This window comes from Chamaea fasciata, unplaced genomic scaffold, assembly GCF_029207755.1.
Source record: "Chamaea fasciata isolate MVZ Bird 193981 ecotype frontalis unplaced genomic scaffold, bChaFas1.0.hap1 SCAF_1, whole genome shotgun sequence".
NCBI lineage: Eukaryota > Metazoa > Chordata > Aves > Passeriformes > Sylviidae > Chamaea > Chamaea fasciata.
The window spans coordinates 74,927,964-74,951,514 of NW_027094086.1; the positions used below are offsets into that span (position 1 = coordinate 74,927,964).

A 23,551-nucleotide genomic window follows, 5' to 3' on the forward strand; every position below is an offset into this window, starting at 1 on the left:
GCAGCCGGAGGGAACGAGAAGCAAGCGTCCCTGCTGCGCGGCTTCCTCCTACACACGGCGACTTTCTGCCAGCCCTCGGGGAGTTGCACGGGGTCGGGGCTGCCGCGAAGGTGCAGAACGCAGAGCCCCTGTCCTGCCTGTCGGAAGGACAGCCGGGCAGGGCTGCCCCTGGGCGGGTCTCTGCGAGCAGCCCCCGGAGCCACCCCCGCCGGGCCGCCCTGTTGGGGCAGTGGCCAGGGGAGCCCCCGTGCCGGGCGCTGTGTCTTTAAGGGCCGGGGCCGGCTCCGGGCTCTCCTCCTTCCATCCCCATCCCCTCCCTCCCCCGGCCCGGCGGCGCTGGGCGCCGGGAGGAGGCGCCTGCCGCTAACAAAAGTCTGCGGCCGAGGCTCCCTTTCCTCCCGCCCCGGGCAACAAGTGGCTGGCGGCGGCCTCCCGGGGGAGGCGGCAGCAGCGGCAGGGCTGCGAGGAGGAGGAGGAGGGCGGAGCGGCGCTGAAGCATCGGAGGAGCGAGCGGCAGCCGCGGGGTGTGGAGCCAGCGCCCGGAGGCCGTCCCGCCCGTCCTGCCTGTGGATTATAACTGGAGCCTTCTTCCTGGCCCGGACACCCCGGCTGGAAACCGGGGCGGGGAGGGTGTAACGATACATCGCATTTTTGATTCTTTTGCTTTTAAAGTGGTTTTTTGTTGTTGTTGTTGGGGTTTTTTTTTGTTTGTTTTGTTTTGTTTTGTTTTTTTTTAATGTGAAGTGTGGAAGGGAGGGTGTCGGCCACCCGAGAAGAAGCGAAGGAAGTTGCAAGGCTCCTTTGGACATGTCGTCGTGAAAACTTTTGGGGGCTCTTCTCCCAGGGCTGCACTTCGTCCGCCGCGGCCGCTCGGCGCCCCGCGGCAGAGATGCTGAGCGGCGGCGTGGGAAAGCGGCGACGAGCATGAAGGCGGCAGGATGGGCGCGAACAATGGCAAGCAGTACGGCAGCGAGGGTGAGCTGGGGGGGCGGCTGGAGGGGTGCTGGAGCGGCGGCGGGGATCGTCCCGGCCGGGGAGGGGTGACCGGGCGGGGGGCGCCGCGGCGTGGTCCTCCTCTCCCCGGCCGGGACGACCCCCGCCCGGATCCGCGACACAGTCCTTGGGCTCCTGCTGCGCCCCTTAAAAACACCCTTAATTTTTTTTTTTTTTTTCCACTAGATAGGAGTTTAAGTGCTGTCTCAGCTCATGATGTCGGGGAAGCGGCGCGGCTTGCTGTTCGAAGGCAGCTCGGGGGTTAGGGCAGCGTTAACTCTAAAAACTTGTAGAGTGCTCTTTGTAATCCTTTTCAACTCGTCTTTATATCCCAGGATCCTTATATTATGCAGTATGCTATATGACTGCTTCCTGTCTGAACAGAAAGAAAAAAATTAACCCCGGCAAGGGTTGGGGGGAGAGTTAATGTTCTCCAGCTGTTATCCATAGATTGTACTCCTGCAATTTCGCTTCAGTGCAACTTTAGTGGGCTTGGTTTTAGATATACAGGGCCTGATTCGCTCTTGTGGAAACCTATTAGTCTCGCTGGAGTTGCATCAGGGATGAATTTCAGCTGCTTTGCTTCTGGTGTCAAGGACTACTGGAACAGTCAGCTGGTGTCAGGCAAACCAATGGCAAGTACAGCAAGTTTGTCTTCCTGCCAGCTAATTTTAAGCTTTCTTTAGCTTCTAATTGTTTTCTATATGTATTACCCTACAAGTATTTAGGCAACTCTGTAGGTTATATGCCATCCCCTTGGCATATTGGGCAACCGTATAGGATCACCACCACCCCCTTTTTTTGTTGTTCAGGGTTTGTAGGTGGAGCGAGGGAGAAGATGTTGTGGTCTGCTCCATTCTTTAGGAGTTCAGACGGCAACTGCCAAAGAATACACCTCTTGCATCCAAAATATGCATGAAGATTGTGTATAGGAAAGGGGAAAGACGCCGCTTCTAGAGCAGAGTCTGCAGTTCCTTTCATTTATTGCCAAATGAGCTCCGCTTTCTGAAGAGTTGATGAAGTCAGATGCTTTAAGCTAAAGCTATTCTTCCTGTCCTGGGGTTTAAGTCAATTGATACCATCACTAGAAAAACTCCTGCATAAGTGGGGTGAACCTGGAAGTTGCAATCAAAGCCTCTTTGGATTCCTCCTGAAAGGGGAAATCTTAGTTTTTCGCCAGTTGAAAGGGTCATTGTTGATAGTTCTGGTCATGCTGCTGGGGGTTGTTCACCTCAATGACAGGAAGGTGTGGATGCATGCCTGAGCTTTCCTGTGAATTCGAAAGACTGATTGCTTCAACAAATATACAATTTTTTTTTGGGGGGGGGGTGGGAGATGTGACTGACACAGAGTCTTTTGCAGCCCTCAGTGAAGGGAAGGAGAGATTAACTGTTCCAGAAGGACCTGATAGGCACTGTGAGGAAGAGGAGGATTTGTACTTCCAGGATGTTCTTAGTTCACCTCTCTCCTCCATTCAGAGTGGAGACTGGATCCTGGATGAGCAGACTGCATGTGGCAAATTAATCTTTGCAGCGCAGACCATTACCTGTCTTGAGAATTAAGTAGAATAGTGATTTAAAGTTAAAATAAACTTAAAAGATCCCCAATCCCCATGACCAAAACTTCATCATTAATGTGCCTCATAGATCATGTTTCCTGATAACTTCTGTGCATCATCACTTACTGAGATACTTGGAGAAGCTCTCATACTAATTTCATTTCCTGAGTGGTATAGAGGAGAACAAATCTAAAACTAATAAAGGGAGGGGGGTTTTGTTTGTTTATTTTTTTTTGTTTATAAACTACTGGGGCTTTTGGTGCCTTTGGCAAACGAACTACCTAATTTCTGTAAAAAGTTACTTTTTAGTAGGATGTGATTATGCTCCTGAGTGGAGGGGTAACACCATTTTCTGTGCACTTTAAAAGCAGCCTGAATATCCATTTGGAAGTTCATGGAGTGGTGTCTGTGGTACACAGTTTTCAGCCTGTTGGGCTTTGTAGGCTGATGCTGCACTATGGTATGTCATTTTAGGGGTGGAGAAAAGTACCTTTGTTAGCTGAGCTTCTTAAAGGCTGTTTTCCCATTTGCTGTTTGCTGATATATTAGGTGAGGTTTCAGGAAGACAACCACAAATGATTTTTTAAATGGCTGGGGTTTTTTTTTCACACAGCTTTCCTTCCTATCTGCTGTGGAACTGCAGAACTTCATGAATTTGCCCGAATTGGTTCTCATCTCAATGTTGAACATATACATTAGGGCAAGGATAACTCTTGCTCAAGATATCACTTCTAAAATAGGGAGCTTTTATGACCAGGAAATTGGGTGTTATATAGATTGCTACATTGTTACACTTACCAGTAATAAATCTTTTTTGAAATTCACATCTGTGCTGTATATGTAATAATGTCAGGTAGTTAAGTATTTGTGACTGATCACATAAACTACACTGGACTGCCTTTATTTATTTGATTGGCCAAGGCTTTATTGAATGCGATTTTATTGGAAGCTACAGTTGTCATGTTAAGATGCACTGGGCAAGCTGGATGTTTGAGGACTCTAAATCAGCATATAGAGTCTGGTGTATAATTGATGGTGCCTTTGAATGTGTTTGCTTTCTGTTAATTTAATTTTCTAAGGCTAAAACTTGCTCTGAATGAAGCTAAAGTGTAAATAAATTTGCGTACCTGAAAAATCACATCATGCAGATGGGATATGAACACAACAGTCATTTAAGGAATTATAACAAATTAATATATAAACAGGACTTTGTTTACAGGAATTTACCTCTTTTTAAATGTAAAATATTAAACACTTTTAAAGAGTACTTTCCTAGTTTTTATTTGGACTTTAAAAATAATTGTTACAGGGCAAATTATTCCTGGAAATCTGTTCACCTGAAAAATATGTTGAGATTGAGATTTCTGGCTTGTTGTAGTACGCAGTAGATTCAGACTGAAGTGTTAAAACTTGAGATGAGTCTTTCTGAATGCATTCCAGCAGTTGTGTTTGAACAGTGCTATTGATGCTAATAGATCACTAGAGCAAGAAATCCACTTCATCATGGAGCAGAACTTGTAGGGCTTTTGCCTATGCAAGTAAACTGATGGAAATCATCAGTTACCTTAGCAAGAGTCCTACTGCTGCCTTTCACTTTCTTGCCATGGGGATAAATCATTCTACTTTCTCTCACTTATTTAGCCCCTTGCTTGGTTTTTAAATAAGAGGAGGCCTTGTGTCTGATAGTGGACAGAGCAGCCTTTTGTTGTAGAAGCTATCAAAAGTCAGATGTTCTGTTTAAGGACCTGTCTTAAAATGTAATGCAGCTGACCAAACAAGACGCTACTCACCATCACAGATGAGGGGACTGAATTGAAGAATGTTGCCCTTAAACTATTGCCAAGTTGATCAGACACCTTGGCAGAGTTTCTGTAATGTTTCTGCCCAGAAAAACCTTCTGTGCTGAGGGCGAGGCAGCGTGGGTGCTGACTGTAGTGCCAGCTGTTGGCATGGGGCCTTTGGGGAAAGGTTAACTGGATGCTGTTCCTCTTTCCACCTGAGGCTGTTTCTCATCCTCAAGGGAAGGACTTTAAAACCACAGGCTTCTGTAATACAAGGAAATTGGCTTTGTGGTATGAGTTGGAGGAATAATCTGTGTCCTTACATATGAAAGGAAGCTGTAGCATTGAGGTGAAATTGCTGCTGTGCAAAATAACTTTTCAAGTTTTGTGTCTTCTTCACAAGTGACTTCTTCATTGAACTGAGACCTGAGAACCAGTCAAATTTGAGAGGAGGTAAATGATGGTACAAAATTTTGACAATACTGATGTTCCGACCACGTGAAAGAATGTCTTTTTAATGTCAGCTGTCCAGAATCCTGCAGTTGTGGATGAAACTTTCTTTGGGCATCTCCTGCACTTTTTCCTTCCAGAAGCTGCTCTAGAGAGGATTGATGACAATGAGCAGCAGCTCTAGTTGATCAGCTAAAATGTATCATGAAAGACTTGATGTAACATGGGAGCCTGGTATTGTAGAGAACAGAGGATGGTGGGGGAAAAATGGATGAAACTGTGGGTGAAATAGGTGAAACAGCACCTTAGACAAGGAAATCAACATCCTTTCTGAATCATAAGCCTTGTTGATGAACATTTTCTTTTTAATCTGAATATTTAATTTGGGAAGATTTTAATGCAAACTCTTTAGGAATAACTTTCACTTTGTTCTTAGTTTGAAAATGTTCCTTCTTCAAACTTTCATTTGTGGTATTTTCTATTCACTAACCCCTGAGGTATCTTACCTGTGTACTGCATCCTCAGAAGCAAGGGCAGCTTTTCATTCTGGTATTTATTTTTTTCTACCCTATGAGGTTCCCAGAGTCAAGTGAAAAGTCTCATCAAGTTGAGTGCTAAAAGGCTCCTAGGCTGTGCATTTCTTTTCCTCACCTTACTTTGATGTCTGAGTTGCATTTATATATTACTATTAGACCTGTTAAACATGAAGTTTAGTATATCACACTTACCACTGTCTTACTTTACTGTTCTGGTGGGGGTTTTTTGTTTGTTTTTCAACGTTAACATCCATGTGACTACTGTAAATATAAGGGTGCTGCTTAATAGTGCTTTTGGTGTTGCACTTACTTACGTGATTGTATTCTGTGTTTTGGTACTTGTCCAGTGTTGGTTTTTGTCTTTTACCTCAGGCTGAATTTCACTCAGTTACCTTCAGTGTGATGAGACTTGCCTCTTAACAGTGAAGTTGGGACTGGAAATATAGCAACATTCCAAATGTCAATCCTTCAAGCAGTGTTGTTTCTTTGAAAGTGAATTTGCAGTCTGACAGTGGCCAACTGCTCTTAACCAAAAGCAATCTTCAAAAATGCTGCTTATGATGTTCATTTTTTAATGCAACTGTCAACTGAGCAATGCAAAGTGATTTTGTGTATGTGTGTTTACTCAGTTTGTCTCCAAAAAGTAAATTTGCTCTAAGCTCACTGCTTATGTTGCATGTTGTTGTCTAGATCACATGGCAGGGGCAGGAGGAGGGCTGGACACAGCACTTAAATGAGCTGCTGTGCTGCTGTTAGCTTTTCATAAAGCAGTTTTCTTTTCTAAAAAATGACCAGTCTGTGTGCAATTCAAACATGTGTGTTTATACACACACAGAGCTACAGATTTGTGGGAGATTTAGGCTTTTAAAAGTTGCTACCTTTATCGATTGCTTTTTAGAAAGTAACTTAGTGACTAACATCCATGTTATTTTATAAAATGTTATTCTTTCATAAAATGCTTCTGGGGAAGGAAGGGTTTCTTTTTATTTTTTTTAAATAGATATTAGCTAACTAACTGTGCTCTAGGGAGTTATCTTTGACTTGGTTGGTGGCTTTGCATGGTGCCAGATTAACTGGATGCTCTTCTGTACATATAAAAAAAATAAACTGTTAACTGGGTGCCAGTTAGAGGCCTGAATAAACTTTCCAGCTGAGGATGCATGGCATGGAAAGCTTCCAGCAGACCTGTCTCAGCTAAGGTAGTAGGAGTTCAGGACTTGCACATACTCATCCTTCTTTTGCCCACTCCCCAAAGGCACGGAAGGAGATGAGACTGCTTTGGTAACTTTTCTAAGTTGAATTTGAACTTCCTTCTACCAAACTGGACTTCATAAAATCTGAACTGAAGTTGATACTGTATCATTCTTTGTGAGGGGGGAAAGTAAAAATCAACCTGTATTCAGAATTGGGTAAGCAGTTTTAAGTCTAAACAGCTAACCGCAAAAAACTCCTCAGCAAACTTAATTTTTTGGCAGATTCAGTCCTTTTGCCACTTCTGGATTCCTTACTTCTGTGAACAATTCCTAACTAGGAATTGGTTTGCTCCTTTGTGTGTCTTGTTTGCATTAGGAAAGTGATTGGCAGAAGGCACTAGATGACATTTGAAGGCTGAAATGCACAAGTGGTTTATTTCTGCTCTTCATTTCATAGTTAGCTATGCCCTATTTTTTAATACAGGGCATGTGCCTTGCTAAATTAGGACAACTATTTCATTAAGGAGTAGAGACCTTCAAAAGCTGAAGAACAGGTGGTGGGTGCCCAGTAAAATCTGTTCCTTCTTGATGAGAAGAAGTATGCCAAACTTTCTTTGTGTATAGATGTGCAGGTTGTGATGGGATAGACAAGCTGCAGGGCTTTGTTATTTAGGTACCATTTAGGTTGAGAACTTGCAGTCTTGTAGCTGACCTTGGGGGGGAGAAGCTGTTCTGTCTAATCATAGCCCTCATTTTAGTTCCAAATCTACTTGTGTGCCTTCTAGCACCAACATGGCATTGAGGACAGGTTTATGTGAGACCTCCTTAAAAGAGTTGAAGCATCAAGGAGGTGTTACTGTCTTGATGTTATGCTTGAGTTGGCTGTGTCCAACCAGGTATTTAAGGAGAAGGTTCCAACTCGGTGCCAGTATCCAAACTCAACAAAAGTAATTTGTTGGCAAAATAGATCTCTTCACCCTATACAATTTTATGATCTCTGCCTTAAGGAAACGGGAAAATTGTTGTCTTTTGGGGATTTTTTTTACCCTTGGAATAAAGTGAGCAACAGGAAGCTCTTTTTCATGCTCATGTTTTGAATCAGGAAATTCCTGTCTGCAATACATAAATTTGTCAAGTAAGCATCTGAAATCACGTGGCACTTTTCTTTCTCAGGGATTTGTGTACGAATCTGTATAATAGCTGCAGTAATGATATACTTTTCAATCAGCATTAGCCTGGATGAAAGTGTTTTAATACTCTTTCCTGTGAATCTATTTTAAAAAATATCTTTCTCAATTTCCTTCTTTGTTCCTGTAAAAAGAAAACCAAATGAAATTCTTAGATGCTATTTTAAAAGGAGCAATTATGAGGCTGGCTGTCTTTTTGATTGTTTGTTTTCTTTAAGAAAGAAAGAGGAGTCCAAACAGTGGCAAAACATCAAAGACAGCTAACTAGGAAGAACCACTTTTGATCAAGAGTCACACAACCTTGTTTCAGTAAAAATGGAATTTGTATCAAGTGTAGTTGTCACATGGCAAGTGTAATCTTGTCAGTTCATGGGGAGTCCAGACTTTTATTGCTTGTATGACTGCTTGCATAGTGGAGAAGCATGCCGTCTATTTAAGGCTTAGATACTATTTTATTGCCAAATTGCACAAAATCCTCTTTCTGTGTAAGTGGCTGTTTGGAGAAACTTGGAAGTTTTTCTTAGATTGTGTAATAGTTACTTAGGGTGAGTATTTTGCTTAAATCCTATCCTTGAGAGATAGTAATGCTGTTGTGGGAACTGATGAAGACTAAGTGCACTTATTTGAGAGTTTCTTATGGTGCTCATGGCTTTTATATTGTTTTGACTCTGTTGCAATGATGGCAGTACTTGACCTTGTTTGTCACTGGAGGGCAAGACAAAAGGCAACAGCTGGTCACCAGCAGATGTAGTCAACAGATGTTTTTGGGGTTTTTCTATAGTACCTATTAAAATGTTTTTCTATTGTATATCTATTCCAGTTTTTCATTTGCCTTTTCTTTGATACTTTATATGGAAGTTGCTTGTGGTATCAACATGAAATCATAGAGTAGTTTGGATTGGAAGGGACCTTTTAAATATCGTCTAGCTCAGTCCCCCTGTAGTGCGCATCAGGCTGCTCACAGCCCCTTCCAACCTGACTATTTATGTTTCCAGGGGTGGGGTATCCACCATCTTGCTGTACAACCTGTTCTAATGTTTCACCACTGACAGTATAAAATAATTTTTCCTTATATCTGGTCTAAATCTTTTAGTTTAAAACTGATACCCCTTGTGCTATTGCAACAGGCCTACTACAAAGTCTGTCCCCATCTTATAAGCTCTTTTTAAGTATTGAAAGGTTGCAATGAAGTCTTACAGGAGTCTTCTCCAGGCTGAACAGCCCAAACTTTCTCAGCCTGTCCTCACAGATGTGCTCCAACACCCTGATCATTTCTGTGGTCCTCCTCTGTGCTTATTCCAACAGGTCCACATCTTTCCTGTGCTATGGTCTCTAGAACCGGACACAGTACTCCCAGTGTGATCTTGCATAACTTTTTTTAAAATAAGGTTGTGGAAACAATAAGCTATTGCTTAATTGTGTGAAAATTGTTGATATATTATTACAACTTGAGCTTTTAGAATTTTTGAAACTTCAAGGATATACAAAAAGAGGTATAAAAAAGGCCTTGCAGCAGGAGGATTTAAATTCCAGTTAGCCATGCTAGCATCAAGTTGAAGCTAACTGTATGCTCTTCTATGTCAAGAATATCTAATTGTTGACCTTCCACCTCAGGTTCATTTATGACTATCCTCTTTGGCAGCCAACAAGCCTGAAGGTCCTCATCTAATTTTGGCATGGTTTGAGAACATGGGTGCTCTTACTCCAGAGTCTCTAGCTGTGGAATTTTTCTTGTTTTGGTGTACTAGACTGCCAGTGGAGTTCTGTGCAGACTGTAAAATTATATTGCAACATTTTCCAATCAACTCTTGGCCATATCTTAATGTCTATAGGGCCTGAAGTACACAATTCAAAGATTGAAAGTGACACCTCTGGATATCTCTAGTCCAACCTGCTGCTCAAAATGAAGCCAACTAGAGCAGGTTGCGCAGAATATTGTGCCATCAGATTTCTTAGCACCACCAAAGATGAAGATATTACAATGCCCCTGAAGATATTACAATGCCTCTGAGCAGTCTGTTCCAGTGCTCAGTCACCTGCAGATTTTGAAAGAAAAAAGAAAAAAAAGCTTTAATGTTTAAATGGAAATGCTCATATATCAGTTTGTGACCATTCCCTCTTGTCTGTTCACTGGCTGTCCATGAGAAGATTCTGTCTTTACTCCACTCTCTCTCCCCTCCAGGTATTTATACATAATGATAAGATTCTGTCCAAGTCCCCTCTTTTCCAGAGTAAAGTGTCCTAGCTCTCTTAAGTATCTTCTTAAGTATTCTGCCTGGCAGGTTAGTCAGTTTTCAGTTTTGTCTCACGGTCCACTTAGCTAGTCTCTGTTTCATCCATTTATCTGTAAAGGTGCTATGGAAAACAAAAGTTGGGAAGCTTTGCTGAAGTCAGAAGTCAGGATAAACCACTCGTGTACTCCCCTAGTGCCAGTTGTTTCCTTATTGATGTCTGTCAGGCTGACCAAGCATGGATTCCACTTATCCATAATAATGACTTCCCATCACCTTCTTGGTTTGGAAATGTTTTCCAGGAAGCTCTGTCACTTTTCCTGGATTGAGGTGAGGTTGACCAGCCTGTGGCTCCTTAGATTGTTCTCCAAGCTGTTCTAGAGACCAGGGGCATGTTTTGCTTTTGTCCATTTCTCAGGAACCTCTCCTGATCACCATGACCTTTCTGCAGTAATTGGGAGACTTTGCCATGACATTTGCCAGATTCTGCAGCCATTGCCAGTGTACTTCATTAGGTCTCATGGATTTGTGTCTGTCCAGTTTGGTTAAATGTTCCCTAGCTTGATACTCCTGTACTTCTACTGGTTACTTATGTTTAGAAAAGCTACTACCAGGCTTTCAGAAGCAATAGAGTTCAGCAGTAGCAAGTTCTGGCAAGTGTGAAGGCTGTATTACAGTAGTTGAGTATCTCTAAACAGAACTCTGTAAACTTGTGTCTACAGCTGGTTTGGAGTTTTTCAGCTATAGTTTATTTTTACCTTGTATTATTAATGCTAAAAGTCTTCATTTCCACTGGATAAACTAATGCTTTCTCAATGACTACACTTTCTCTTGGCAGAGAACAGATTAAATAGAAGAATCCTCCTAAGAGTTGTGGTGGTAGAATCTGTCTCTGGTTTTTTGGTTGTTGTTTCTGGCAGCAGCAATGGTCTATACTTTTCATAAAAACTTCTTCAGTAGAATTTTGCTTGCTTCAGGAAGAACAGCTATCCCAGGATGACATTTTTTTTGCTCTCCTAGAAAATGAAGATTGTTCCTTTAATTAATAAAGCGGGATTAATAATAAGAAATCATTTGTGCCATGTTCAAGTTGATGTAGCCATGACTGGTAAAAACGTGTGACAGTAATCCTTATTCTACTGGTGTAAGGTTTGCTTCTTTCCATGTATTCTAGGGTTGAATCAAAGGGGATTTAAATCCCCCATTTAAGTTATGGAAGATTACTATTCAAGTTTAGAAGAAATACCTTACTTTTCAAATGTGAAATAATGAAATCTGGTTGTCATAAATTTTCTTCTGAAAGCAATCACTACCAGATAATGTGATTAGTTTCAATCCTCTAAAGTGCAAGTAGATGCTTCTCAATTTAGAGTCTTCTATTTAAAACTAAAGTTGTGTACAATACAATGGGTTTTGGGTGTTGCTATGTCTGATGCTACTTGGCGGTTGAATTTGCATCTTGATTTTAGTACCAAAAAGCCGTTTCTAAAGTAATTCAGCTGTTACTGTTATCTATTGCTTGAACATTTGTTTTATATGGGAGAGGGGGTAACTTTCTAGAAAGCTGAGAGGTTAAGTGTTCTGTGGCATCAGAACTATAGCCACAGTGCATGAATTAAAATGGTCCAATGTAAGATTTTAGGGGCGACTTTTAAAAACTGTTTTTTTTTCCGATTGTATGTATAGACTAGACAGCATAGTCCAGTCTGAAGTTTTCTTTGGCACTCAGTTAGGCATGAGCAGAATATTTTGCTTATGTCTTCATTTCTCTTGGGAAATTATTGCTCTTTGCTCCCCTGTGGGTGTACCTTTTGTTGCCCTACATGGTTGTCTTTATGGAAAAACACAAATGCTTGTGGTGAGTATTTATTTCTCTTGCCAGGAACTAGTGGAACAAAGGTGACTGTGAGACTTCCTCTCCCTCAAACAATTACTAATTTTTCCTGCTTTAACTCTGGTTTTTAAAGGCTCCATGTGAGAACCTTCTGTATCTGAGAAATAATCCAACTGTGAATTTCCTTACAGTTTATCAAGAGGTTGCAGAGAAACTGTGAATAAGGGGAAGGGATAGTTTCTCTTAGGTAGTCCAGGAATTTATTGATTCAAATACTGTTTTGATGTATGGTGTATAATGGTGTAATTTCGATGTATTTCAATAATGGTGTAATTTGCTTCTCACAATGAAAGTATGTAGCATGGCAAGTTGTATTTGTCTCCTCAAGAGTTGAACTGTGATGACTGCCCAGCATCTTTAAAATGGTACATGTTTCCATAGTGTGTGTCAGGCAATGAAGTGGAATTGGACAACCTTATTGCTTACCTTTTTTTTGAGCACAGGATTTGGCAGCAGAAGTAGGACACAGTGAATGTTGCAGACCTGTTCCATTCTGGGTTTCCTGCTTTCATTTTGCCAGGCCTCATTTTCTACAGAAAACAAATTCTTGCCCTTCTGTGGATAAGATCTCCTCCTGCCCTTCACTTAGCCGTGTCTGTCACTGAAGTGTAGGGTTTCTTCATTAAGTCCCTGCATGAGCTAAAACATTCCTAGAAAGTGAAGTTCAGCTTCCCCAGGATTAGGGTCTAAACCAGAATAAGTCTAGTCAAACACAGGAGCCTTTCATGTAGCAGTTCACTGTCAGTGGTTGTGTGGTTGGTGCCTTTTAAGCACTGATTAATCTTACCATGTTTTCCTCAATTTTCTTCTTAATTGAGGTATTGGCACTTGACTGAAAGGCATGTGGTAGGTAGGACACAGAACCTGGGCTTTTTGTTAATTGAGTCATACTGGTAACAGCCTTGTTGCTAATGCTAGCCATCCATGGTTTTGAGAGAATGTAAGACCGATTGTGAAGGATTCTGTTGATTCAGGAGGTATTTTCAAGCCAAGCTCAGGTCTGTAAGTATGCACTTGGGAAAAGAAGGATGGTCACACCATCTTGCTTTAACCTTGTAGATGCTGACTAATGGGTGTAAGGTGTGAACAAAACCCCAGTAAAATCAGTAGAACTCATTCTTCTAAGTTTTTCTTTTAGTTGAATATATTTTATATCTACCAAGAACTGAAAGTGGTGGTATATGGCTACTGGATAGCCTCATGTGAGGGGAACCCTCACATCTGCTGTCTTATACCCAAAAGCAACTGTTTTGTAGAAGATGAGTTCTTTGTTATGCCTGGTGAAGTCCTGAAGTGGATGGCATTCTCTAGAGACAGTGACCATGTTGTAGTATGAAAGCTCTCTCTGATGAATGGGACAGATCAAGCTCACTGGTTGGAATGTAGTTATCTAGGCCTCATGAGGGAGGCTGCTTTGTGCACCCAGGTAAGGAAGGGCAGGGTAGAGAAGAGAGTGGTGTCACTGGGGTTCCTCAGTCTTTCACACAAATCCTTAACTCATAGGCAGCATGACCACATTTGTGGTGTGTTGTGTTTTATTTTCACTTTTACATGAAAAATCTCCTTTTGCTTTTTGTGTTTTTAACCTTCAGCAGTACGAGAAGTGCAGGATGAGCAATGGAAGACCTCAAGGGCAAATGCAAAAATTTCTTGGGGTTTTCATTGATTTCTTATCCCCTTTGATTTAGAATGCTCTCCAAATACTGTGTGATGATGGTGCAATGCTGCTCTGTGATGCTTTTACATTCAGTTTTTTCCAAGTGTTCCATAAGCCCTTTGCAATTCCTTCCATCTCTGTAGAGTTTTACTTTTCCACAGGAGTAAAAGGTACACATAGTTTCCTCTTCATAGTTCTTGCAGGTGCTGTATTTCACCTGCTTGAGATTTGACCTCTTTGAGCTAGTGTTCTATGAAAAACCTTGTTAGGAGCAAGAAGTGCTGCTGCTTCTTATCCAAACGTATGAGGATGGAAGTGTGTTGCCAATACAGATTATTGCTCCTTGAATAAAGTAGGTGCAGGGAATTCGGGGCACTGTGCTTTAGCTGGTAGCAGTGGATGTCAAAACTAAGACTGATAAAATTGTTCCACATCCTTTCCCCTACTTTGCAAATCCTAGGTACTCTAGGCTGATTTGAAGATTGCTTCTTATCAGCATTTATTTCATTGTAACAACATATGCTCTTCCAGTGTGAAGATTTTTGTGTAAAACTTTCTTTTCTGTAGACTTGACCACAGGAGTTTTCAGGAAAAAAAGACCCAATGTAAACTCAGTTACATATTCTGGAGTCTTGAGTCTTACAGCCAAAAGTACAAAGAGTTGGAGCTGTAGTGAAAAGGTGTGTGTTTTTCCTGGACCATGCAAGATATGTTCCGTAGGTACCCAGTAGAAACTTTGCTTAAGTTACAAAAATGAATGAATACTCTAGGGATAATAGGCTAATCTGTGTCACTAGTGAGTCATCTGGTGAACTAGATGTTCCTAGTGGTGCCTTTTTGGATGATAGAAAATAGTGGAGGAATAGTTAATTACATGAAGTGTTCTCTGCTATTCTCTTCTACACCACTCTCAAAATTAAATTTCCTTCAGTTTTGAGAAAAGAACCTTATCTTGTGGTGTAGCTGAGCCTCTTTCCTTTGGAACAAGAGCTACGGCTTTTTAAAAAGCATTTTTGTTTTGTTTTTAAGGACTTAATTTTTTTAAAATCCTCCTTCATGTTGAAGCCATGAAATTTTTTTTCAAAAAAATCATAATATGCTAATTCTTGCATGTTGGTTTTGCATTTGTCTGGCAGGCAGCTAAAGTCCTGTGTTAGTAATACCTAGACTAGTGATACCTTGCACACAACTAATACAGCTTTGCAGAAATCAGAAATGTGTGAGAATAGAAATACCTGAACAACAAAATTCTGTAGGGAACTGGCCTTAATTTTAATTTCTCTACATATATTGGAGATGTACATTCATACTATATAGTGTCATTAATACTTTGGCCTTTTTGTTTACCTGTGTAGTGTGTCTTTAAAAAAAAATAACATTCACAACTTTCTTTGAGCCTCTAGTTCTTCTTAGTGCATGTGCTAGGCTAATGGCATTTCTAAAATTTTAATCTATGAAATTCTAATAAGAATCCTCAAAGAGCTTTTCAGTCTGGTTCTAGTGAAATGGCTTTGAAGAGTTAAGGCTAAGAATATGATTTTCCTTGTTGTGTGAACAGCATTGACTTTTGTGATCTAAAAAGGATGGCTTACTTCGAAAATATTTCATTTGAGGAATTGAACTGTATTTTTGTTACTTTTTAAATTTAAAATGTACTGATAAGGACAATGTACTGTTGTGGCTTTAGAAAAAGATGCAAAAAACCCAAGCACAAGTCATGCAAGAATGAAATGTGTTAAGGAGATTGGAAACCAGACCACTGTACTTTCCTTGAGACTTTCTAGCCACATTAGTTATACAGGAAAGTCATTAAATCCTGGATACCTTATGAAATGCATCAGCCGAGCCCTGATAATTCTGGTTACCAGCAGACCAGAAATCAACTAATTGCATTTTTTATAAACAATTTACCATAACACTAATGCTTTGTGTCAATTTATGATAATGTAGTGCATTGAATTGACCCTGTGAAATGTGACAACCCTACCCTTCAGTCGGGCTATGCCTTTTGGAAAGCTGGTGAATTAAAATTCTTTTTTTGATGTAATGTATTCTTAGTTTGCTGCTTGCCAACTGCAATAAGCTGGGTATTCCCCTAGGATTTTTTGGTGGAATGTTCTTTGGGGGAGGAGACAGGGATGCTGCATCTGAGCCGTGGCAGAGTAACTCCTCGAAAGTGGAGCTGTGCAATCACAGCTTTAATGAACTTTAACAGATTTGTTGCTGTCTTCTGTTTACTAAAGGACTGACTGATCTTAATAGGTAAAAAGACATACAGTAGCTTAGTATTATCTTTCATGTTTGGCAACAGTCCAAGGCATTTCAAGGGCCTGGCATATCAGGTGATCAGCGCTTGCCAACAAAGTTGGGAAGAGTATCACTGTTGCTTTTTTTTTATTATTTTTTGAGGATTGACTCTTTACACTCGACATAAGAAAGCTTCTGTGAAGAGGTTGCATCAGTTGTGAAGAGTAAATGGACAACTCTCCCTGTCTGGTGTTTTGGCATTGCTTTGCCACTTACACAAGGATTTATTCTGAAGGGTGATGGATTTATGATTTGGTAACACTCTATGGATAGATAACACCATTTAGATAAGTGGCACAAAAGTTTTCAAAAGTTATTTAAATAGAGTTTGCCACTTAAATTACTTCCTGTGCTATCTTGCTGTGTGAGCTACTATTAAGCTTTGTGACCATGTTGGGAACAATTAAGGATAAGTAAGAAAGATGCTACCATTTTTCCAGGTAGGGCTTTGAATGTTAAAAACAGAACAGGTAGGGAATCCATCCAGAAGCTGCCAAAGGAATTTGTTTGTAATTTTGGGTCAAATTTGGTATTGCTCCTTCAAGAGCTGCCTCTCAAATTGTTTCTCTGCAGCTGAAAGCAAACTCTAGTTTAAGGTTAGTCTGAATTCACCTTAATGTGTTCTGAGAGATGAACATCAGTTGTCTTTGATTCTCTGATGCTTAGATCCTTACAGGCAGTAAATCCAGTTGCCTGCTACCCTCGTGTAAAATCTGACAACAGTTCCTTATAGTTCAGTAACTGTGTGTAAAGCCTTGGGCATGCTCCCATGTGCAGATGGTTGGTTGGTGGCAATAGCTGCTTGAGTCTGTGCAGCTCAGGTAGTACTTTTTTTTTGCATTAGTGTCATTTAGACTGGCCAGAAGTTACTAACATCCTGGAGACTTTTCCGTTGCACCTCCTAGTTTTGAGTAAATAATGAAGTGGCTAGGAGGTTTCCTTTGTTTAATGGCACAGTTGTGTCTTGAGTATTTCTCTTCTGCTGCATGGTTTTGAGGAGAAGTGTGGGAGAGTGGGCACTGTAACTGCTTGTGTTGTTTTGAAAATGCTTCTTGGGATCCAGACAAAAAGTAATGTCTGGAATATTTCTGTTTATTGTCTGTGAGAGGCACAGGAAATAGGAAAGGCCAGCTAAATTATAGCAGCCAGCAAACTCCTCTGAAGAAAAGGAAAATTTAGGAGTGACAGAACTAGGCCTTGCTGCCCACTGGGTCTCTGTTGCACATTCCTCATAAATCTAGTGACAGAACTGGATCGAGGCTCCTTCATTCTAGAACAGCAGAGGAGAAATGAAGTTAGAGCTTCAGAGCCAGTTTATCAACTAGAAAAGGGACAAACATTTACTTCTCTCCCCCCAGTTCTCTGTAATCTGTAGGTGAGTTCTCAAGAAAGTACCAGAACTGCAGGAGAACTTGAAGGCAGAATTTTCTCCCACTTTCACTTAGCATAAGTGGTCATTATTTTCTTTTGCTAGTTTGAGTTGCAGATGAAAGTGGAGGATGCTAAGGACAGATATTCTGTCTAAGTGAGGAAATTGCTGTAAAATACTGGAAAATCCTGTACTGTCCCAACTAATTGGGAATCTAAAGTCTTGGCAAAAGTTTGCCTGTGTTGCTGTAAAGATAAGTGGCATACCAAGTTTGCAAGTCCTCTCACCTCAAGGCAAAGAAGTTTGCACTTTCAGCCTTCTGTTTTCTTGCAGCCTAAACTGTCCAATTTTTAGGTTAAACAGATCTGTGAAAAAAAAATTAAATCTTGGCATTTGGCCATAGTAGACAAAGTAGAATTGCTGTTTCTTTGAATGTTTAATGGCAATAAAATAAATTGTTAAGAAGTACTTTATGCCTCATTCATAGCAAAGTATTACCTTTATCTTAAAATGTTTGCACATGTGTAATTTAAAAATGCTATTTAGATTTGAACATCTTTATTTTTGGTTGATGCTAAACTTAAATGTCATGCTTAAATTGTCATGCTCTCTGCTAACCCAACACCTGTCCTTGACCTGTGAGAGTGTGCTGCTGTGGGACTGCTTGCCTTCCTCTGTTATATGGCATCAGAGGATTTGTCCTTCAGAGCAGTATGTTTTTGTGTGGGTTCTCATGGGAAAGGGACTCTTCATGTTGTGCTGTCGTATTTATGTCATGGAGTTAAATCCTAATGCTTTCCTTTTATCCTGTGAAATGTTGTGCATTGTTTGTGTTGGTGATGATCATCTCTCCTGGCTGAAAACCCAGGGTTTGCACAGTATTTCTGTGTCCCCTCCATGATTTAAATTAAAATCTCTATAGTAGTTATCAACAGTGACAGAAGTAAGAATTGGAAGAAAAGGGCTGTATGGGCAATATTGCTCTAAAGACACTCCTGGGAGTACTTTGCGTAGAGCCTAAAATGCATGAACTGGCTGAAATGAGACCCTTGTAGCCTGGTGTCCTGTCCTTTGCAGTGACCCTTCATGAAGAAAGAATAGTCTAATGGAGTCATGCGAAGAGTTAAAAGACAGAATCTGTAAGCTGGAATTTTATATTCCAGAAGTGTGACTGGTATGTGAAGCAAGAATGAGAGATAAGTGGGTGCTCTTTTCTTGTTAGGTCTTCACTTTATTTGAAATACTACCATTCTCTTGACTACAATAGTCAGTAGAAGTGAAAGGCTGCAGTCGTATTTTGTGTTTAAAAATGGAATCCTGCAAGTTGTGATCATTCATCACTATAGTTTAGCCAAAAACACTTGTTTCTGACACCTTGTGGTTGAGCCTCAGAGCAGCAGCAACATGAGAAGTTTCATTAGAGAGATTGAATCTATTTTTTTCCTTGCCGTTTAGTCACAGAATGGCCTGGGTTGGAAGGGACCTTAAAGATCATCTGGTTCCAACCCCACTGCCATGGACAGGGACACCTTTCACTAGACCAGGTTGCTCATAGCTCCATCCAACCTGTCCTTGAACACTTCCAGAGATAGGGCATCCACAGCTTCTCAAGGCAGCCTCACCACCCACACAAGAAAGACTTTCTTCCTAATATGTAACCTAAACTTACTCTCAGTCTGAAACCATTCACCCTTGTCCTTACCATGCCTTTGTAGAAATTCCTCTCCATCTTTCTTGGGGTCTCCCTTCAGGTACTGAAAGGCCACACCTAGGTCACCCCAAAGTCTTCTCTTTTCCAATCTCAACAAACCCTATTCTCTTAGCCTTTTGATTTGATAGGTATACTGTTAGAGAGATAAACTTGCTTTTCTAGTCCTGTTCCAGTAGTGCATACTTGCTGAGTGACAATGTATTACCCTACTTGTGTGATCTACTCCTCTCATAATGACAAAATTAATTGAAGCTCCATGAATTTGCAGTGAACTATGAGGGACCATTATAGGCTTTTGGAAATGGAGTTTTGTCACCTCTACACCTCTAACTATTGGATTTATGGATCATAAGAAATAAAGCTGCATTTTTCCAAGCTTTTTGTTTTTCCTGCATAAGCATTTTTATTGTTCGTCTGTTTTCAATAGCTCTCAATAAGGGATGGGTTTTATAAACATTTTTACAGTAAAAGCTTTGAAGCATATAATTGTTTGAGTTTGTCTTACCCTGAAATAGCTTTTTCTGAAATACTTTGCTTGTATCACCCTGTACTGTAGCTCCAAGCCCAGACTTGGACTTGGTGGGTCCAACTGGGGCAACTCTCCTTGAGAATGACTGTGAGTCTAGGCATCGGTTTGCATGTAGAAAGTATCCTTTTTCTTCTGGAAGTCTCTATTTCAGAACAACGAGGCTACCTTTTAAACTGAGGGTGAACCTAGAGGCAAACCCAGTCTACCTGCTGAATATAGCTGTAAGCCCCCTTAATTTTAGTTTGGTTTATATAGAGGAAAGGGCATTTTCAAATTCAGTCTGTAATAGTTTCCTCAGATTGGGTTAGGTACTGTTGAGAATCCGTTTTTTTGCTGGTAAAATTGTCTAAGCTGTGATCCTCATCCATGTAGAAGCTTTGCGCGGGAAGAAATTCCATTGCTAATGGACATTGCTTCATCAGCTAATTTCTAAATTTGGTGTGGTCTGTGAATTTCAAATCGCTTGTGCAGAATTCCTTTATGGACTTGAAGCCATTCCAGAGGTTTAAAAAAAGAATAGAATTGTGGTGTCTGTTTCCTCCTTGGTAAGGATAGAAGACAGGCAAATGGACACATTTACTGTCTGTGACTATTGGCAGAATCCTGCAAAAAGCAGATTTTGTAGCTTGACAACAGCTGTGACTGTTAGACAAGCTGCCTAACTTGCTTGTCTGTTTGTAATTATCTAATCCTGCTTAGACCTTCTTTTCTGGAATACTGGTTCTTGTATGGTGAGCATTTCCTGCAGCAGGGGACTAATACAGACTGAGGGCCTTTCCCATCACAAGGTAGGATGCTCCAAGTCTAAACAAATATCTGGTATTAATGGCTTGGTTTCTTCTGGCTTGTTCTTTAGGTCGTATTTCTCTTTAGGCCTAATGAGGACTGTTGCTGTCTTCTGGTCTATGATCTTAAAAGAAAAACGATGATAAGTACCCTAAATATTTTAGTTACTTTACTAAAAGCTGAATACTGTTAGTATCTGCTGTTCTTTCTCAAGAAGAATTCTTGTTACCAGCTCATTTGTTCATGTTTTGTGTCTCCTGGCATTAACAGCTTCTGGTATGTCAGCAGGCATGTCAACGTGGCTCTGCTTCCCATGTCAGGGAATCTGCTTAATGGTCTGGGTTAAATGGAGCAACTTGGACCTGGAAGCACTGACTGTTCATCTTAAATTGGCAAACAGCTCTAAAAGGTGATTCAAACAGGGAAACCTACTTCAGGGAAACTTGCTCAGGGTAAGCAGAGAGGAAACTTAGGCCTGAGAACTTTTTCATCTACATGCAATGAATTTTAGGTATACTATTGATTTTGTGATTCTAGAAATACAGAAGCAATCCAGCTACTTTTTAATTAAATGCCATGTCTTTATTAAAAGCTAAAGTACTTGCATGACATACCAGTCATTGATTGATTCATATAGAAAATAAAGTTTTAATAAAAGCTGTTATGAGAATTGCCAGGGTTAGTTCCAAAAAGTAATAGTAAGATGTGGTTCTTGCTTCATATATAAATTCAAAATTGTTAAGAAACAATTAGAGGAGTGACGGGGGTCACTTGGTTTGTTCAGCCTGGCGGAGGCTGTGGGGAGATCCCATTGCAGTCTATGACTTCCTTATGGGGGGAGGAGGAGGGGCAGGCACTGATCTCTTCTCTGTGGTGACCAGTGACAGGACCCAAAGCAATGGCCTGAAGCTGAGATGGGGAGCTTTAGGTCAGATAGCAGCAAAAGTTCTTCACCCAGGAGGTGTTTGAGCACTGGAACAGGCTCCCCAGGGAAGTGGTCATAGCACCAAGCCTGACAGAGTTCAAGAAGCATTTGGACAATAGTCAAGCACATGGTGTGATTCTTAGTGGTCTTGTGCAGGGCCAAGAGACAGACTGATGATCCTTATGGGTCCCTTTCAACCCAGGATATTCTGTGCTTCTATAGAACATGGAAAATGAAAGCCTAAAGCAGATGTAGAAGTGTGGCTAGGTCTTCAGAAGTTTTTTCAAGCAGGCATTTAGACTTCCTGCCATGAGAAGAACAAGGTAAATATTTTGATAGTTTTAGAAGCAAAACATATAAATTTTTTTTTGTTTGTTTTCTGCCTAGTTATGGCTTCTGTTAGAAGGTCCATGCTTGGAGGCTTGCTTTTGTTTTGAGTTTTCTGTTTCTGTTAATATTCTTGTCCAAATCATCTATAACAGGCACGGGACTCAGAAGCTTAAGCAGTCTTTCTAGGCATTTAAAGGCCTCTGCTTTTCAAGTTGACTGTGGTCTGTATTAAGTCCTGATAGTAATTTTTTGTCATTCCTTGGGATTTGCTTATTCAGTTGTGCATTGGACCAACACATCTAGTTATCTAGCTATAACGGTTGTTATCTAGTTATCATAATTGCCTCTTTTTTAACATGGTTTTGCCTCAAGGTAGCCAGGAAAGCCAATGTCACCCTTGCCTGTATCATCAACAGAGTGGCCAGCAGGACAAGGTGGTGATTGTCTCCCCGCACTGGTGAGGGCACACCTTGAATCCTGTGTTGAGTTTGGGCCCCTCACAACAAGAAAGACCTTGAGGTGCTGGAGAGGGTCCAGAGAAGGGAAACAGAACTGGTGAAGAGTCTAGAGTACAAGTTTTATGAGGCACATCTGGGGGAGCTGGGGTTGTTCAGCCTCAAGAAGAGGAGGCTCAGGGGGGACCTTACCACTCTCTACAACTTCCTGAAAGGAGGGTGGAGTAAGGTGGATGTTAGTCTCCCAGGTAAGAAGTGATAGGATGAGAGCAAATGACCTCAAGTTGTTCCAGGGGAGGTTTAGATTGGATATTAGGCAAAAATTCTTCACAGAAAGAATTGTTAAGCCCTGGAATAGGCTACCCAGGGAAGTGGTTGAGTCTCTATCCGTGGATTTATTTAAAAGACATGAAGATGTTGCATTTGGGGATGTTGTTTTGTACTAGGCTTGGCAGTGTTAGGTTCATGGTTGGAGCTGATGATGTTAAAGGTCTTTTCCAATCTAAATGATTATAAGATTCTGTGGTGATATGAATTACTACATGGACCCCAGTATTTACAAATACAATGAAGAGCTGCATCTCAGGAGTATGTTTTTCTAAAGGCAGTCAAAACTATTAGAGGGAACACTTAGCATTAATTGTAAGTTTTCATTTCTATGAGGGTATCCTTGGGTAGGTTTTAATGCAAATAGTGTTTGTGAGATCCTAAGGACAGGTAGATGGTAAAGTGTTAGTAATACTAATTCTCATGTAATTTGCATGTAGTAACCCGATTAAAAAGGTCTGGTTAAAAGATGCTGTCCTTTCAAGAACATATTAAACCTTTGAAATGAAAGAAATAAAAGCATATATATTCTTAATGTTAAAAATAAGATTTGACATTGGAATGCAGACAGTCATTGTGGCTGGTTCTGAGTGAGTTTGTAAACCAGCTGGGGAATGTGTGACACTAATTATATTGTAACCCATTATGAAGTCAGATTGTAGTTAGAACTTCCTATGGTTCTTTACAAATTCTGACTCAGCGGAAAGTACAAATCAAAAGATTATAACTATTAGCCAAGCAATGCAGATCATTCAGCTGAACATATGTAGTTAAATAGTTTTTTGATGGCAGGAGATTGAGAGGAGGAACTTTCTGAGATGAGATCTGATACCTCTGCCTTGCTGGCCCTAGGTGGTGTAGGTTTTTGTATAAGCAAGTGTGGTTCTCTGTTCAATTCAGGTGTTTCCTGTCGTGCCTGGCACAATACTTCTCTCTACATGTAGTAGGTTAGCAGTGGTCTTTGGTGGAAACACTTTCCCGAAGCCTCATCTAAAACGTGGTGTACAGAAACAAGTGTTTGCTGAAGGTCATCAAGGCAGTCTTTGCCTCTTGCTTAGGTAGAATGGAAATTACTGGCATGATGACCAAGGAATATATTAATTGTGACATGAGTAATTGCATTCATAATGCATATCAGCTTCCAAGGTGTCTTCAGCTGTGTTTTGAAATCCTTACAGTCATATGAATTTTGGCAGCCTGGAGATAGTAGGATTTTTGTGGAGAATTTTAGCATCTACTTGTTAAAATGTCTGTCTCTTCAGAGTTAAAATGACTACGCATATAAGAACTTAAAATCTGGCATGTCACATCAGATTAAATTTGAAATTTAGT

At 40.7% G+C, this 23,551-nt stretch overlaps 1 protein-coding gene across 2 annotated transcripts in view; it reads left to right on the forward strand.

The window, feature by feature from the left end:
• The window catches only part of FBXL7 (F-box and leucine rich repeat protein 7), a 232,272-nt gene that overhangs the window by 49,327 nt on the left and 159,394 nt on the right, over nt 1–23,551 (forward strand). The window contains exon 1 of one of the 2 annotated variants that reach the window (XM_066186340.1): nt 313–975. The exons of the other annotated variant lie outside the window; for it this stretch is intronic. Within the exon in view, the coding sequence (XP_066042437.1) occupies nt 939–975 (37 nt within the window). The 5' untranslated portion in view covers nt 313–938. Of the gene's footprint in view, nt 1–312; nt 976–23,551 lie in introns of those variants that run through there. 2 annotated transcript variants of the gene reach the window in all.